The sequence below is a fragment of the Xenopus laevis genome, chromosome 8S (genome assembly GCF_017654675.1).
Source record: "Xenopus laevis strain J_2021 chromosome 8S, Xenopus_laevis_v10.1, whole genome shotgun sequence".
NCBI classification, from domain to species: Eukaryota; Metazoa; Chordata; class Amphibia; order Anura; family Pipidae; genus Xenopus; species Xenopus laevis.
Genome location: NC_054386.1, coordinates 28,055,070 through 28,073,288, shown reverse-complemented (window position 1 = coordinate 28,073,288; position 18,219 = coordinate 28,055,070). Strand labels below are relative to the sequence as shown.

The following is an 18,219-nucleotide window of genomic DNA, read 5'->3' as shown; positions in this document are numbered from 1 at the left end:
CTCTTTTAAGTCAGGAGGGAAGGCTAAAAAAATTGCATTTTCTAAATGCAATATGTCTCCTCAGCTTTCTGGAGTGACTGTGGATGGCTGATGGTGTAAATCCATAAATAGTCCACCCACGTGGGTTAGCCCTGCCAAAAAATACCAGGCACCAAACCCCCCTCCTGGGGATAGTTCTGCTAATTAGCTGTATAGGCCCCTATGATTTGATTGTCTTACTATAATCCCATGCTACCAGTGAGGACTATTTTATTCTTCTCCTTCACCAGGAGACAGAATGCATGTCTTCTGCTTTAAGTGAACCTACCTGAAGTCCGGGCAAACCTTGGATGCCTGGATCTCCCAGCCGACCCTAAAATTAAAAGCAAAGAGGATCATCGCACAATTTAATCTTTGCAGTAGACAGGTCTGCTTGCTTGCATCGTACAAGATCACCTTCTCGCTCATGTGATTGAAAGAGAAGGGATTTAAATTGTAGAACGTGATGTTCAACTTCGGTTCTTACCTGGGGTCCCGGTGGACCTCTTTCGCCAGGTGACCCAGGAGGACCCTGCAACAGATAAAGAGATTACACTGAATTATATTTAGAATACGGTGTGCCTCTGTAGTTGTGAATAGAACAGGTGTCTTTTATTTACAAATTATTCTTACCTTTGGTCCTACTTTTCCTGGTGGCCCTTGGATAGCGGGCGGTCCCAATCCCCCCTAATGTAGAAGAGAGAAGTCAGATACATGCTGATACTCCTTACCCTGTAAGCCAGTAGTTGTCTGCCTTTTCCATCTCAAAACCTCCTTGAAGGTCCAACCTGAGGTCAAGGCCCCCTCATGGTTAATAATAAAGGTAAATATTGGTGGAGTGTGCATCTAGCAACACACTGCTTCAATGAAAAGGTCATATGGAGCATTACCTTCTCCCCGGCGTATCCTGTCCGACCTCTTTCTCCTGCAGGGCCAGGAAACCCCTAAAAAAAAGGAAGCAAACGTGTGAGGTCTTCAAAAAAAAACAACTTGACCAATACCAGTCATATATATATATATATATATATATATATATATATATATATATATATATATATATATATATATATATATATAAAATTTCTCTTATGGTCATAGAAATATTTTGGCTGGTTTTAGGCAGCATTTGTAATCCCCCATACACAAGTGTAAAATTAAAATGGTTAAAGGAATTCATGCAAAAATAGAAGAGTTAGAAAAATATCTAGGGCAGAAAATACCTTTTAGGTACAAGAGGAGGGTTGTGGGTGCACTCCTAAGGCTATATAAAAACGTATTTAAATACAATAATCCCCTGTCTAAAAAAAGAAAAACAGGGTTTTTTGTTACAAAGTTATGATCATAAAATTGGTAAGCAGGTGGCGGGGGAGGATCTAGTCCACAGATTGAAACCATTTTTTTATATTTTGATCACAGGTAAACAGGTTAGGGACCGCCTTATGGGGTTTACTTGACGTGGTATGGCGGCTTACCAATTTTATGATCATAACTTTGTAACAAAAAACCCTGTTTTTCTTTTTTTAGACAGGGGATTATTGTATTTAAATATATTTTTATATGGATTTAGGAGTATACCCACAACCCTCCTCTTGTACCAGAAAATACCTTTTCACCGAAATATAAAGAAACATTTGCCTATTGGATATGGAAACATTGGGGTAACAGTCACCATATTATAGTTCCAGGGTACCCAGCCTTCAGGCTGGGCCCCCTTAGGTTACAGATATATAGAAACATTGGGGTTACAGTCACTCTGCTATAGTTCCAGGGGTACCCAGGGCACAAATAAGCACCCACCCCAAATCTCCCCCTAACTGGCCTTCAGGTTGGGCTCCTTTAGCTCAAAACAAGGTTTATATTGGATGTCTTTTAAATTCCTAGTTTGCAGTGAAACTTTCAGCAGGCAGATTTCTCACTGAAGGTTTGAGCAACTTATTCTCAGGGTTATTATTACAGAATTGCCTATTGTTTATGTGACCGACTTACCATAAAAATTAATTCTTGCTGGACCTGTTAGGGAACTATTTTTGTGAAAATTGTAATGAGTAACACTGCACTCTCTGACTAAATCAATCTACTAAGTTTGTGATGCTGCAATATCCATTTATCCAACATTAATTTAAAGATTCCAGAAAACTGGTGTGTTAGGGTTGGGACACCATCTGGATTCTATTGCAAATTAATTATCACATAAGGTTCTTTGATCCCCGCACATATCATAGACTCTAACATGGCAGCCCTTCAGCTATTTTAAGAAGCCCTCAAACACGAAGAGCGTGTTTAACAATAGATGAAGGATTGCAGGTTGGGCAGTTTCAGATACATACGCCCATGTAGAGTTTTTTCATCTGAGATATAAAATCACAGGATAAAGCACTTACATACATGCCTACTGGCCCCTGTGGCCCTTCTGGGCCTGGTTTTCCCGTAAATCCCTGCATAAAAGAAAAGACATAATAGTAAACAATTCGCAAACCTGCCAAATGCAAACAATTTCTATCATTCTATCAACCAACCAACACAGTCATGCACAACCAATAAGCAATCGTGAAATATAAGGGAAGATCTGATTAGTTGCTCTGAATTACTAGCATGTTTCCCGTGTTACAAGGTATAATCATCTACGCGTTGTGTCATTGTCTTTTGCCCACCCATTTGATTCTGCTTACCCTTTCTCCAGGACATCCCGGTTCTCCATCAATCCCTGCTCTACCAGGAGGGCCCTACAGGAATGATATAGACACAAGTCAGTTCTGATTATTTCACGATGGTATAATGCAGGGGTCAGCAAACTTTAAAAGAGCCATTTTGCTCCCCTCGTCCAATAAAGAAAAATAGTCTGAAGCCGCAAAACATAGCACAGCTTATAAACTTCTAATAGTATTAACCTTTTTTTAATTTTAACTGTTACAACAACAGAATACAGCAAACAGAAGTGCAGTGTGTATGTGTAGGCCTACATTGAAATAAATTAAACACTGAATAGCCCTATTAAAGCTCCATGCTGATCTTCCCTCTCTTGTCTTGAGTGTGTGACAGCAGTAAGGACCATGATGAATCATATTGCTGCGGCTCAGTTTTGCCTGTCACTCCTGGGACGTCTATACAGCTGGTGGCTTCCTGAGTGTGCGACCACGGTAAGCTAACCGCGGTCTCACACTCAAGAAGCCACCAGCAGGTGCAATGGCTGACAAGACCGAGCCGCAGCAAGCAGGATGAAGAGCCGCATGAGGCTCCAGAGCCGCGGGTTGCCTACCCCTGGTATAATGGGTGGAAAACACCTCACCATTTGGCCTGAAGGTCCTTCTCTCCCAACGTCCCCTTGAGACCCTTCAGGGCCCTTTGGAGAAAGAGAGAAAAAGAGCTAACAATTCAAACAGAGAATTTCCAAATATGAATTAACAAATGGACACTCAATTAATTAAAAACATCAAAGTCTTAATTGTATCCTTTTATACAAGTGTGTCCAATTGAAAGTATTGTAGAATGGATTGTTTAATAGGTGGTTATTTTATATGCAGCAATGCAGCATGAAGGCTTGGAATTGTCTAAGGCTGAAGCTGTGTTGTGACTTACCATAAGCCCCCTACTCCCAGGATTCCCTGGTGCTCCATTGGGTCCCTGCAGCATGAACAGACACAGGGAGATTGTCAGGATCCTTTTGACTACACGTTATTGTAACAAATAGAATATGTCTATCAGTGCTGTAAACTCTATTCATCAAGCTGGACAGGCTCCATTAGACTTGAATCTTAATAGTCTTACAAGTTCGTCATCACAATTTCAGGCTGCATTCATTGGCCAATAGCAACAAGGATTGTGACCAGTGAAAAGTGATGTCATAGGCGTCAGAAGGTGAGCCTGGGTTGCTTGGTAGATAGTATTTACAGCATTTACAGCAATGGTATAGCAAAGGTAAGGCCTTTATTAAAAGGGATCTCCACCCAAATTGTTTGCACTTGTAAATGGAATTGCAACTGAATAATAATAAAGCCCAATTTATTACTGGAGAATGGCAATAACAACATTGTGTTTAGTAATAAACATAGGAATACATGTTTCATATGATATGCTTCTTATTTTTCAAAAAAACCCTTGTACACAGACAACTGAGAGTCATGGGATAAATTGATGGGGTGATCTCCACAGCTCAGACAGCAGGGCAAAGTGCCATGCCAGATAACAGTAAAGAAGTGCATAGTGGGAACCTGTGTACCAGGAAGTCCTTCAGCTCCCTCCAGGCCCCCGGCTCCACTCTGACCCTGCAAGATAATAAACATTACAGTAAATAGTCTGGCAAATCAACATTTGCCCCCTATGAATACACCTATGCTAGATCTTTAGTTATTAAAGTACAAGGAAAGTTAAACTAAATAAGTAGGTTAGAAATGTTGTACATTATGTTCTGTGCTTCTGTACCAGCCCCAGGCAACCACAGGCCTTTAGCAGTAAAGATCTGTGTCTCCAAAGATGCCCCTGTAGCTCCCCATCTTCCTCTCTGCTGATTCACTGCACATGCTCTATGCTGCTGTCACTTACTGAGCTTAGGGACCCACTCACAATATACAGTACACATAGAATAGAAATGTCACAATATAAGGCTGATAATTAATTAATACAGATAATTACTACATGGCAGCACATAAACCAGTGCAATTAGCATCAGAATTTAATAATCAGCCCTGTAGCAACAGCTTATATTACAGACCAACCTCATTTTCTGCTGGATAATTAGTGACGACCCCTAAGCTTAGCTTCTCAACAGCTGCTCAGAGCCCACTGAGCATGTGAGTGTCACAGACACTTTCCAAGATGGTGACCCCCTGTGACAAGTTTGAAGTCCTGGATCATTGCTGCTATTGAGAAGCTGAAACTGTAGGCTGGCGCATCAAGTTCAGTATATAAAACATGGCATTTTTAGCCCTATTAATTTTTAGGGTTAAGTTATCCTTTAAACAGAAAAATAAAGGTATCTTACCAGTGGTCCTGGCATTCCTACAAGTCCTCTCTGCCCCATACGACCCTGTAATGCACAGAAAAATTTCCATTTCAGAACCACTTTCCTACATTGTTCACCTCTCATAACACTGCTTTGTATAACCTCCACAAGCTCACTGCACTCACATCTTTCACAAGGGAACATTCTGATGAACAACCTACCTGCCTATTTAGCTTTGTGCCTAATCACAAAGTTTAGCTCATCTAAAGAAACAAGAATGTACCAGATAGAAACTGCAGGTAGAAATGAGATTGGGAGGAGAAAGGGAAGCAAATGGTTAGAAGATAGAGACAGTCTTAAGCAGAATGGAAATAAGTCTAAACTTAGACTTACAATAAGTGGACTATGAATGGAGTGTTGTGGAAATAGATGTTGCCAGAGTGCACCCCTAGAGTGGTACGTCCCAAACTAGCTCACATACAGTCAGAGCACATGTAAGACTAAGTGTAACATGGTAAAAGTCTTCTCCATATATGGAACTTGGATGTTCATGTTTCCCCCCACCAATACGACATGTTATTGGTTACCCGTTTTCCTCTTGGTCCTGTTACCCCTTTTGGCCCATCAGGTCCCCGGTTTCCCTAGTAAAAAAAATATAAAAACATGGTGGGAAAATGGTTTTACTTTGAAGGAACCCAAGGCATCCTGCAGCCTGTAAACCTTTGGCTTTAACAACCATCTCCACCATCAGAAGAGTATTTAATTAGTTGTCTCCTTGGCTATAGCACCAACATGCTTACAGAAAGAAAATGGACTTAAGGTAGGTCCCTGTCGATGTAGAAAATAATGGGATCTTCATGGAAGAACTCCTATTCTAGTACGAATAATGATCTTCAACCCTAATCTTCTACTATTAAAATTTAAATGTGGATGGTTACACAAATCAATTAATTAATATTATTGTAGATTCTAGACTCACCTTTGGTCCATCACTGCCATTGAAACCTGAGGCTCCAACCTGTCCATCATCCCCCTTGAAAACCAAACATCAATCATGTCAGAATTAAATCTTCTAACTCATTAGCGCCCAATATAATTTCTTCATTCATCCAGTACGGTACACTAAAAGAGTGAATATTTGGCAGAAGGGTTTACTGGTGGTCACAGTCTTAATGAAGCCCTTCCAAGTCATTTAATCTGTATATGAAATCACTAGAAGATGTTAAGAGGCTTTGCTGACATATGGTATGTTTAGGAAGGCTCACAGCAAGGTGTCAAGAAGATTACTTTATCTCCTTGTGGAATTGTTTTTAGTACAAATGAATTAAACAATTCTAAGAAGGTGAAAAGTTGCCTTATTTCTTTGTAAAATGCTTGTTTGAGAACAGGGATGCTAACTACTCTGATTGGTCAGAGTTTCAACACATCAGCTGCAAAGTAGATGTAGAATAGAGTGAATAAAAAGACTTGACATTGACATTCTAAAAGAAAGAGATTCGAAAAAGGATTTAAATACTTACTGGAGCTCCAGTGGGTCCTATTTGGCCTTTAGGTCCAGAAAAGCCCACAAAACCAAATTGACCTTGCTCCCCAGAAGGACCTTTTACACCAGGAGATCCTGGACTACCCTAAAATATGAATATTGGACTTGTAAGTTCTAATATCCAGTCTAAGTTCTAATATCCTAGCTTGGAGAACACCATACAATCATGTGTATAATGATGAATAGATCACACAGGTATGAAGTGATATGTCATTATTGACCGTTCTATTGTACACACTTTTTCCCCCTTTGGTCCAGGATCTCCTTTTTGTCCATCTGCAGCAGGGCGACCCTGTTTATAGAAGAAGAGAATTGGTGATTAGGGGGTATGTTATCATTTCTAAAAACCTTTTATTTCTGTAATCTTTATAATGAATTATACTGGGAATTTGTAGAAATTAAATGTTGCTCTGATCATCCAATATCAGTGACCAGCCTCATAGGTATAAATGGGAGCAAACTCCCATCAAAAGTGTTCCAGCATGAAGTGAAAATGCTAAACCAATGCATTTATATTAATGTGCTTGGGTTAGGAATAAGATGTGAAGGCAGAACACACCTAGATAAAAGTTACACTCCATGTTAACTTGTAATAGACCCCACTCACTCATCCATCACATTGTTCTTGTACTTCTTAAAAACAGTTTGGTTGATAAAGATTACCTTACTGACATGTATTTCTATTCTTTTTCCCTATAGACACACCAGAAGTTGTCTTACCTTATCACCAGGAAGTCCTTCTGGTCCTGGCCATCCAATCAATCCCTAAATGTTAAATTCAATATGAAAAACATTAAATATGGCAATACGGAGAATTTGGAATAACATGTTAGGAAGATGTCAGAAAGCTGGCCTTTGCCCAGGGGCTTAAGAATAGATTAGACATAAAACCACACATGGATTGAGGAAGTGTAGAAATCCTTCACTCCAACCCTCATTTAAATAATCTATAATTAAGCAGACACCAGGAGCTGCAAATACCCAGTATCAAAGCAGGTAAATAACCTCAACTGCATGGACTGACGGTCAGAGGCATTTAGATAGTTCAGTTGCTTGTAGTCTCACACAAGAGTGACTGGTCTAAAGTTGGCCAATCAGAACAGTCTTTGTAAGGCACACCAGTAGTATTTTGCTATAGGGTACTTAAAGTTCCATAACCTTCACATTCTGTTTTGTGATTTGGTTCTGAAGACCACACATATGTTAAAAGTTTAGAAACATACCATGGGTCCTTCAGGCCCCCGTTCTCCTCTTACTCCCATTGGGCCTGGTTCACCCTGCATCAAACATGCAACAAGTATTAGGCTCTTTCAGTAATATGTATTCACTACAATGTAAAAGGAAGGAAATAAATACTAGGGCATTGGGAATGGACATAGGGCTAGTCCATAAATTCCGGATGTTAGATTTGTGCTTGCTATTGGTTTCTGGTCTCCAGCAAATGTACATGTTGCTGCTCCCCCATGTTGTTAGAATGGACCACATATTCCATTAGATGGCAAACAAATAAAACAGTGCAATCATACTCTGCTAAGGTATGCTAAGGTATATATATATATATATATATATATATATATATATATATATATATATATATATATATACGACAAAAAAGCTGAAGCACACCAGGATTTTCTTCAAGAAATGTAAAACTGTTTATTCCATCAACGTTTCGGCTCTCGAGTGGAGCCGAAACGTTGATGGAATAAACAGTTTTACATTTCTTGAAGAAAATCCTGGTGTGCTTCAGCTTTTTGTCGTGGATATTTTACTTCTGGATTGCACCCAGGTCCCTAACTCCTGAAGTGTGTGCTAAAGCCTTCTACACTGTATATATATATATATATATATATTATATATATATATATATATACACTGTATATATATATATATTGCATGTTCCTTACTCTGCTTCCTTCTGAACCTTGGAGTCCCTCAGCTCCCATCAATCCCTGTGACAAAGAAAAGGTGACATTAAAAAACATAGAATGCAAAAAAGTGTGTGCTGGAATACTGGATAATTTGTCTTTGTGGAGTAGCAGAATAGTCATATGATGATCCCAAAGAGGAAGGAGCCAAAAGATCCACAAGGGAGGCAAACATACATCCCTACACTCTGAAGGATGCACCTCATGCAATTATGCAGGAAAAAAGACTTCTCTTGAGAGGCATCTGTATTTGCCTTGCATGTATTTAGAACCATAATAACCACTGTTCCCTATGTTTTACCCCCACAGAAAAGACTCAATTTTTATTAATACCTGTGGTCCTCTGGGCCCTGGAGGTCCTCTGGGCCCTGGAGGTCCTCTTATACCTTCTATTCCAGGAGGACCCTGGATGGAGCATAAAAAAATAGGTTAAACACCTACGGCTATTGTACCATAACTGCTGTTGTGCATCAGGGTTGAGGGCAGCCCTGAAGACCTGTAATGGTTATGATAGACTGGCACAAGACCACATCATATAGGGCTCATCCTCATCTTATACCAGACCCAGAATAATGTATTGCATTGGTACATACCTGTGGTCCATGATGCCCAATAACTCCCGGAGGACCAAGATCACCCTTATTATTAAGGGAAAAAACAAAATAATATCAGTTGGATTATTGGCTGGTAACTTTGCAGACCAGAACCCAAGTTCTTATCTGAAGAACACACTATTTCAAATATTTTGAATAAACTGATTAGAATATATTTCTCAGATTTGGCAATACCGGACTCTGCGTCATTTTTCTTATTGCATTGTAACGACATGTCTCCAGCACGATATCGCACAGCGCTCATCTCAACTTTAATTACAGTAGCCAAATCCTTGATACCTTTATTTTGGAAATCGAAAGTAATCCCTACACTTAAAGACTGGGCACTTAAAGTAAACGAAATTTGCCAATTTGAACAATACAAAACAGAGACGAGTAATCCGCAATACCAAGAAAGCTTGACACAGAAATGGTTCTATTGGCTCCAGTTTACTGAATCGCAAGAATACCGGACCCTTACTTCTTGATACGGCCACTGTAGGTTCATAGCTTCCCTGAGACCCCTGGTATCCAATTGATATTTCATTGATATATGATCACAATACTCAGTTAATGTATAGTGCTTCCCACCCTATCCTTTCTGTGCTTACTCCTCCACCACCATTTTGCTACTATCTGCTGGATTGTAGATGTGCCCAACATAGTTTGTTTTTCTGTTTTTTGTTTAATGGTTTCTTACTCACAAAGTACGCCTACGAGATATATAACCTGCTGGTGTCTTTTAATAATCTTTGTATTGGGATACCATATGTTCAAACACTGTATCTTATCTTATGCTTGAATTCTTTATTGCAGAAATCTCATGCCATTGTACTTTTTATATTTTGCAAAACACGTAAATAAAGAATTTATAAAAAAAAGAATATATTTCTCCTTTCTCTTGGTGTCTACTAGGTCTACACTATGATCTTCCAACAGAAAAATGTAAGACGCATTACTGACCTGAGACCCATTCACACCCTGGGTTCCTGGGGGTCCTGGCTGGCCTTGTTCACCCTGGGTACAGCAGACAGAAGAAGATAAGGAATCATGTAGTTATTGTTAGACTTTCATAAACTTGATTTCTTACACAATATGATAGGTAACTTACCTCAGGCCCTGGGGGACCAGGAGGTCCAGGAATTCCCATATCTCCCTGCTCAGACATGGGCAACAAAAGGAATTACATTCAACATTAGAGTAAGTATATTGCTCAGGGCTGGAGCTACATTACTGACATACTGAGGATCTTTATATTGCACCAATCAGAGAAGCTCAGTCACCATGTGGATTCAATGAGTAAACTAAAGATAGATGCTATAACTAATGTGGAACCAACTACCAATGCTCATCCACCCCTAGTGAATGCCAAGCTCTCACCACCCACAGGCAAGAAAAATGTATTTGACTTACTATTGGTCCTGGAGGGCCTTGAAATCCAAAAGCACCTTTAGCACCCATTGGTCCCTACAAAAACAATAAAAAGCCAACACCCACTTTATACAAAAATATCACCTCATTAACCAACTACCACTTAAGGAAATATAATTTACCTGAACCCCTGAAGGACCCATGGGACCCGACTCTCCCTTCATCCCCTTAAAAAAAAAAAAGACAACAAGGAAAGTAATGTGACAATGCAAATTCAGTTTTAGACATTTCCGCCGAAGGGATACTGTGCCGACATAAATCCCAACTTTGTTTCCATCTAAACAAATTTCTCCAGTCTCAGAGAATTTCGCTATAGTTATAAATATTTAAAGAAGAAGTAAAGCTTAGGCTAGAAATGCCTCAGCTTATATTTTGGGCTTCTATCCCAGCACAAGGCCACCACAGGCCATCAGCAGTAACGACCTGTGCCTTTGAAGATGCCTCATCAGCCCTGTTGCATCATGGTGTATTTCTTACAGTATAAAGGTAAGAAATAAATATATAAATATATTCATACAATGTCTCTTCAGCATAAAAACCATTACAAAGTGCTAACAGCGTTTATAAAGGTGTATATATGTTATATTCGCACCCCTCAGACCTGCTGTAATTCACCAAAGTCAGTGGGACAAACTTCTGGTGTGGCATATGGTATAAAAAGCACCGCTTATGGAAACCAGCATTGTAAGAACTTTGGTAATTTACATTATTTTGTTCTAGTTTTCAAGATATCAGCAGCTTTTACAATGAATTTGAAACAACATCACCACCTGCTGGCCGTTTCGCTGAACTTCAATTAGATGAAATTTCATTTCCTGAGAAAAGGAACGACTTGTAGTTTTAGGCCTGAACTCCACGGGCGTTTTTAGTCGGATTGGAAACGCAGGCGTCAAGCCGGATGCAATCGCAGTTATCAAAATATAATTGGACAGAACAAAAGTCGCAGGTAACTTTACCTTAAGAAAATAATTTTCAGCCAATTTTATCCAGGCAGCTAAAATTACCAGCAGGTTTAGAAACGGCTAGTATCTTGAAATCTATAAAACAATAATTTTATAACAATGGTTTAAATGAATTGCAGAAGTGAAGAGACCTCTGAGCAATTTTAAAATCAATTATTTTGATTGTTTATATTTTGTTTAAAGTTCTGCTCATTAGAATTAGCACAACTAGAAACCTACCCCCAGGTAAGTGAATTCAAACTCTTCCCAGCAGGTCCTGGGCTGCTCTCTCTGCCATGACCAGGGGGCAAGGATTGGTCTGACATCTGGGTTAGTCAATTATGTTGCAAAGTAAGCTAAATTGGCAACCAGAGGCAGCACTTGCGCCATGAAACTGGTTTATATTGTTTACCCTAGAAAATAGGAGAAACCCTAATTAAACCCTTTCACCCCCCACCCCACCTTCCTTTATATATGAAATAAGCCACATGCCCCAGCTGGCCTTTGGAAAGAGAGCAGCACAGAACAGTAGGTGTACCTACTGTTCAAATCATCTAAGGTACATGGTTATTGTAGATACCTTGGCTCCTTTGACTCCTTTTTCACCACCTGGCCCTGGAGAACCTTGGAATCCCTGTGACAAGAGGACAAAACAGGTCAATGGTTAGTCCCTAGACTAGTCAGAGCTAATGACCCTACAGCCAAAAACACAACTCTGTGTTTCACCTCATGTTTAAAGCCCTCCATCTTAGTTCTGTCTGGAGCCCATCTGGGGTTTTTCAAATATATAGTCAATTATTCTTTCAAGGACTGCAATTCATCCCTTTGTTTCAGAATGTACCCCCGAATGTGCCCCATCAAGCCAAAGAGGAAGATGATGAAGCAAAACCATAGATGGCCAAGTATGTGTTGGAATTCCCAATTGTAGGCAGAAGACAAATGCCCTGATCCTCTTTAACCACCACATCTAATCTGATTGCCATGATTTTATTATGTTGGGCAGTATGGATTTTTTTGACCATTATGACTGAACAGGTTTGGTTGGGCTGTTTAAACCTCTCAAAACTGACAGCTCAACCTAGGGACATTGGCCAATGTGTATATCCCTTTATCAAGAGAACAAATACATGATATTTGGGTCAAAACAACAGTACCTGGCTGATCAATTCATGAACGTTTGATGGAATTGGCCCATGCACGGACAACTTCAAGCTACTGATTGACCAATCAAGTGGAACAGTAAGTGGCTGCACTTGCAATTTTACATAGATATTGGCTAGGAGGAGAGGGGCAATCTGAAGGACAGCTAGGTTGAGATTATAGGATATCCCATAATGCATATTATTTATTCTAGATACTTCTACAACACCATCTTGAAGGTCATGTGTATTTCTTTGGCTAAATAGCTTATAATACAGTAATGTTGAACCTCAAATATGGGAACCCAAATCTGAAAATGTTTGTATTTGTACAACAGGTAATTTAATAGCCTCTCTTGGACAGTGAAAGTATAAGCAGGTGACAAGCATAAATAGGCTTTCATGTTATAACTCACTTCTTCTCCTTTCTCACCGAGTGGTCCTTGGTACCCTTTGAATCCTTGCGGGCCCTAGAAAAAGCACAATACATTGGTAGGGTTGTAGTGTACTATGTCCCAGCCTGGGAATCCTGCACCATTATTGAATTAATGTTCTGCAGCTGACAGCGGCTCTGTATAATTTCAAGTACAATCAGTGTCGGACTGGCCCACCGGGATACCAGGAAAACTCCCGGTGGGCCAAAGTGTCAGTGGGCCCTCATGCTGCTAAACTTTGTCTTATTTCATTGCCATTCCCTATTATATGAGAACAAAGAGGCTTACCGATATAAATGGAATAATAGATTATAGTATGTAAAGAAAACAAACTAGGAGAATAGAGGTTGATTGAGGGGAGGAAGAATATTAGTAATGAGAGTGGGCCCCTGGTCTAAGGTTTTATGGTGGGCCCCTGGTCTGAGGTTTTTGGGTGGGCCCCTGTTGTCCCAGTCCAACACTGAGTACAATCCTGGAAAGGGGTGGGTGGGGAGACTGTGCTTTGTGACCTGCTGTTTGCAACTAATGGATATAAATCGTGTGCAATGTTCTTACTTTGGCTCCTGTTGTCCCTGGAGATCCCGGCTTTCCATCTAATCCCAAAGATCCGTCCCTTCCTGGTGTCCCTGGCATCCCTTGCATGCCCTTTGGTCCCATGCCGCCCTGTAAGACACATACACAGCTGTCAGATCACTCAGAAAACAGGCAGAAGCATAAAGAAATGTTCAAGCGGCTTAAGGGAAATGAGAGGAACCAGTTATGTATTTTGGAAACAATAGTGGCCTTGTTCTGTTATACACTGTATTGTGCACCAGCCATATTTCTTTATGTTTGATGTTCAGTCTGTGGTCTGCATGTAACTACTGCATATAGCAAAGTTGCTAAGAGAAACACTTTCTTTCATTGGGCAGACTTTTATTTCTGGGTTTGCATCCCCTTTAAAAAAAAAAAAAAAAAAAAAAAAAAAAAATATATATATATATATATATATATATATATATATATATATAATACAGTAAATGGACCCGCACTCGTTTATATTCAGTGAAATAAATGTGTCTTTATTCACAGGTTCTTTTCCAACGTTTCGGTCCTCTCTGGGACCTTTTTCAAGGACCATTTAGAACTCAATATAGACTGTTTTGTTTCACCAAATTGATCTAATAGACGTAATTTCCTTCCCATTTTATAACACTCCACTTCCCATTTAAAACCGTTAAATGGCACAGTAGGAACAAATGAAGTACCTTTATTCAGCAGTGCGGTCTCCGCTGGCGTCAATGTATGATGCGACAGGTTGTAGATTGGATTTATTTGGGATACTTGGGAGGACGGCTTCGGCCGCTTCTTCCCCCTCTTGATGCGCCTCGGGCGTCTCTGCCGGCGCTCCTGGTACTTATTGGGGTGTGGGTATCCACTGGCCCCCGATCGGTGGGTAGAGTGTCCTTTGGAAAATGGGCCGGTTGTTGGCTGCTTCCAGATGCAGCCGAGCCGCTGGGCTGCATCGAGGGTGCGTCGCGTTCTGATGACATCATGTTGTCCTTAACCAGTTCAATGCTGGCTTCCTCGATCACCAGAACCATGAGGTCAAGTGAGCAGCGATTCAGCACTCCAATCCATTTACGACAGAAGTCTGGATTTTGGCGACCAATGGTAGGTACATTTTTAATACGAAAACCTCTTGGTATCCTTTTAGATCTAAAATAGTCTGATAGAAAAATGGCAGAAAACCAACTCGGATGAACCTTCTGTGGATTGTCCTAAGGACATATACAACAAGCTTTTACATTTAAAGAAACAAGAAACAGATCTAGATTTGCACGGACTTTTTCTATCAGACTATTTTAGATCTAAAAGGATACCAAGAGGTTTTCGTATTAAAAATGTACCTACCATTGGTCGCCAAAATCCAGACTTCTGTCGTAAATGGATTGGAGTGCTGAATCGCTGCTCACTTGACCTCATGGTTCTGGTGATCGAGGAAGCCAGCATTGAACTGGTTAAAGTGAGAAAGGAATTAGCTACATTGGAAACGAATCACCACACAGCATTAAATGAGGCATCGTTCAGTGAGTACTATCATAAACTTAAAAGTAACATGGAAGTCTTTAGACAGGACTTACTGCGCTTCAAAAGAGAAAAGCTACACAAAGTTGAGGATGATTATCAGCAGCATAGGGTTTACCGCTGGCTCAGTGGGAATAGAGAGTCATCAAATTGGCGTGGAAGCTCCCAAAGATGGCGTAAGCATAGAGGCCGGGCTGTTAGCACCGTGGATAGCTCCGGTGATTCTGCAGGTGAGGACGACATGATGTCATCAGAACGCGACGCACCCTCGATGCAGCCCAGCGGCTCGGCTGCATCTGGAAGCAGCCAACAACCGGCCCATTTTCCAAAGGACACTCTACCCACCGATCGGGGGCCAGTGGATACCCACACCCCAATAAGTACCAGGAGCGCCGGCAGAGACGCCCGAGGCGCATCAGGAGAGGGAAGAAGCGGCCGAAGCCGTCCTCCCAAGTATCCCAAATAAATCCAATCTACAACCTGTCGCATCATACATTGACGCCAGCGGAGACCGCACTGCTGAATAAAGGTACTTCATTTGTTCCTACTGTGCCATTTAACGGTTTTAAATGGGAAGTGGAGTGTTATAAAATGGGAAGGAAATTACGTCTATTAGATCAATTTGGTGAAACAAAACAGTCTATATTGAGTTCTAAATGGAAGAATAAAAGTTCCTATGATCCAGCAGCATCCAACCCTAATATTAATGTTTTCCTTCAGACCGTGTCACAAGAAGTCAATACTCTCCCTTCATCCGTTTTTAAGAATCATCCAAACCTGACGGTCCATGAAAGACAGGCCTTGAAGTCTTTAAATAATGATAATACAATTATAATCAGACCTGCAGACAAGGGTGGTGGCATAGTCCTCATGGATTATACTGACTATCGTAAAGAAGTTATGAGTCAGCTTAACAACACTACTGTATATACAAAATTGAATATCAACCCGGTGAATAAATTCAGATCCGAAATTGGATTGGTGTTGGAACATGCGGTTGAACAGAACTGGATTACACTTAGTGAGAAACAATTTCTTCTCCAAGCGCATCCAATTTGCCCAATTTTATATTGTTTACCGAAAATTCACAAAAATTTGCATAATCCCCCGGGTAGACCGATCGTTTCATCAAGGGGCAGTCTGCTACACCCTATTGGTCTATATCTGGACCACCATTTGCAGAGCACAGTTCAGGCTTTACCCTACTTTCTAAGAGATACACAACAGCTTTTGGAGATTTTATCAAATACGATACTTCCAGATGTACCCATTGTATTGGCAAGCATGGACGTATGCAGTCTATACACAATAATACCTCACCGTGAAGGAATAGAGGCAGTACATTGGGCACTTTCCAACTCCACTACATATGAGGGCCCTCCCATTGACTTTATTTGCCAACTTTTGGAACTGACATTGAAATTTAATTATTTTCGTTTTGAGAAACAATATTATTTACAGAAGGAAGGCACGTCGATGGGTGCAGCAATGGCTCCTGCCTATGCCAATTGTTTTATGGCCCATTATGAACAACATAATATTGTACCCAAGTTTGGGGAATCTCTACTGTTGTACCTACGCTATATTGACGATATACTACTAATATGGCGTGGTGATGTGAGCGGGTTGTTAAACATGGTTGAACACCTTAATGCCCTCAATCTTCCAGTTAAATTTACGGTCACACATAACATGCAAAGTATCCAATTTTTGGATGTTGAAATTTTCAGACAGAACAATGGCTTAGGGTATAAATTGTATCGTAAGCCAACTGATAGAAATACTCTCTTATACTCTACGAGTTTCCATCGTCCTAGCTCCAAAAAAGCAGTTCCATTTTCACAATTTCTACGCACTATGCGAAATAATTCCAATCAAGATATCCGTGAAAGGCAAATAGTGGAAACTGCCGATAGATTTAAACAAAGGGGTTACCATCAGCATGTAATTACCAAATCCGTTGAAAGAGCCCGAGAACATTTAGCACAGACACAGGATACCCAACTCAGAACAGGTCCAAAGGAACAGAATCGTTTTATTCTAACATCCAGTTTCACAACTGGCTCTATGGCTGTTAGGAGTATTGTTGAAAATTGTTGGCCAATCTTGAAAAGTGATAAAAAGTTATCTCAATCGCTTACCCAAAAACCCCTGTGGGGCTACAAACGCGGTCCCAATTTAAGAGATTTATTAATGCAGACAGATCCAACCAAATGCTATGAGTCCGATGGCAACATTGTAAGCAAATTAAGCAAAGGTTGTTATAAATGTGCGGGTTGTATTACGTGTCGATACATGTTATCAGGTAAATCTTTTAAACATCCACATACTGGGAAAGAGGTCATGATTAGACATCGCATTTCTTGTACATCCACACATGTCATCTACATTATAACATGCCCATGTGGTTTGACATACGTTGGGAAAACGCAGAATACCCTTCGTGAGAGGATGGGTAATCATAGGTCATCTATTAAAAAAGCCTTTGAAACTGGGATATCTGATTTACCACTACCACAACATTTTTTAAAAATGGGTCACAACCTCCCAACTTTCAAATTCATGGGCATAGATTTAATTCCCGAACCCACTAGGGGAGGTGATTGGGATCGCATGTTATTGCAAAAGGAGGTATATTGGATTAAAATGCTAAACACCATTGCCCCCAGAGGACTAAATGAATATTGCTCGTTTACTTGCTTTTTATAAGTAATTATAAAGCTTATACCATTCTATGTATTGCCATTGACAGTTAGTAATGTATTTTTATGCAAACAGCTTATGTCTTATGTATTTATGATACTGTTTTTAGAGGATTTTATGACACCGTTAACACTTTATTTACTACATCGTCAATTTAAAAGAAAAATATTTTCACCAATTTTACTTCAGCTTTTTTAAAAGTATTTATAATATGTGATTATGTAGTTTTATATACTAAATTATATGGTTCTATGCACTTTTTTTTTCAGACCAAGTTAATACTATCCATGTTCGCTGGACTTTTGGGTCCTCTGGGGTTTTTCACTTGACATATGGGCGTGTTCTGGTGGAGGTTCACTGGTGGGTGAGTCTATAAAATTGCCTTCACTTGCACTTTGTATTTATCTTGATAAAGGTCCATGTGTGGACCGAAACGTCGATCCAATAAAATAAGTTTTATTTTGATAAATCCCAGTGTGCGTC

The 18,219-nt window shown here is 40.1% G+C and overlaps 1 protein-coding gene across 4 annotated transcripts in view; it reads right to left on the bottom strand.

Moving 5' to 3' along the window:
• The window catches only part of LOC108699891 (collagen alpha-1(I) chain), a 97,706-nt gene that overhangs the window by 17,074 nt on the left and 62,413 nt on the right, over window positions 1-18,219 (bottom strand). For 2 of the 4 annotated variants that reach the window (XM_041575316.1, XM_018232552.2), the window contains exons 13-38: window positions 13,522-13,629; window positions 12,949-13,002; window positions 11,974-12,027; window positions 10,575-10,619; window positions 10,435-10,488; window positions 10,133-10,177; window positions 9,985-10,038; window positions 9,022-9,066; window positions 8,762-8,833; window positions 8,408-8,452; window positions 7,724-7,777; window positions 7,221-7,265; window positions 6,739-6,792; window positions 6,478-6,585; window positions 5,937-5,990; window positions 5,545-5,598; window positions 4,997-5,041; window positions 4,227-4,280; window positions 3,595-3,639; window positions 3,305-3,358; window positions 2,688-2,741; window positions 2,400-2,453; window positions 909-962; window positions 652-705; window positions 506-550; window positions 308-352 (exon numbers count right to left, since the gene is read on the bottom strand). In XM_041575316.1, the coding sequence (XP_041431250.1) occupies window positions 308-352; window positions 506-550; window positions 652-705; window positions 909-962; window positions 2,400-2,453; window positions 2,688-2,741; window positions 3,305-3,358; window positions 3,595-3,639; window positions 4,227-4,280; window positions 4,997-5,041; window positions 5,545-5,598; window positions 5,937-5,990; window positions 6,478-6,585; window positions 6,739-6,792; window positions 7,221-7,265; window positions 7,724-7,777; window positions 8,408-8,452; window positions 8,762-8,833; window positions 9,022-9,066; window positions 9,985-10,038; window positions 10,133-10,177; window positions 10,435-10,488; window positions 10,575-10,619; window positions 11,974-12,027; window positions 12,949-13,002; window positions 13,522-13,629 (1,449 nt within the window). Of the gene's footprint in view, window positions 1-307; window positions 353-505; window positions 551-651; window positions 706-908; window positions 963-2,399; window positions 2,454-2,687; window positions 2,742-3,304; window positions 3,359-3,594; window positions 3,640-4,226; window positions 4,281-4,996; window positions 5,042-5,544; window positions 5,599-5,936; window positions 5,991-6,477; window positions 6,586-6,738; window positions 6,793-7,220; window positions 7,266-7,723; window positions 7,778-8,407; window positions 8,458-8,761; window positions 8,834-9,021; window positions 9,067-9,984; window positions 10,039-10,132; window positions 10,178-10,434; window positions 10,489-10,574; window positions 10,620-11,973; window positions 12,028-12,948; window positions 13,003-13,521; window positions 13,630-18,219 lie in introns of all 4 variants that reach the window. The other 2 variants (XM_041575317.1, XM_041575318.1) reach the window with 2 other exon arrangements.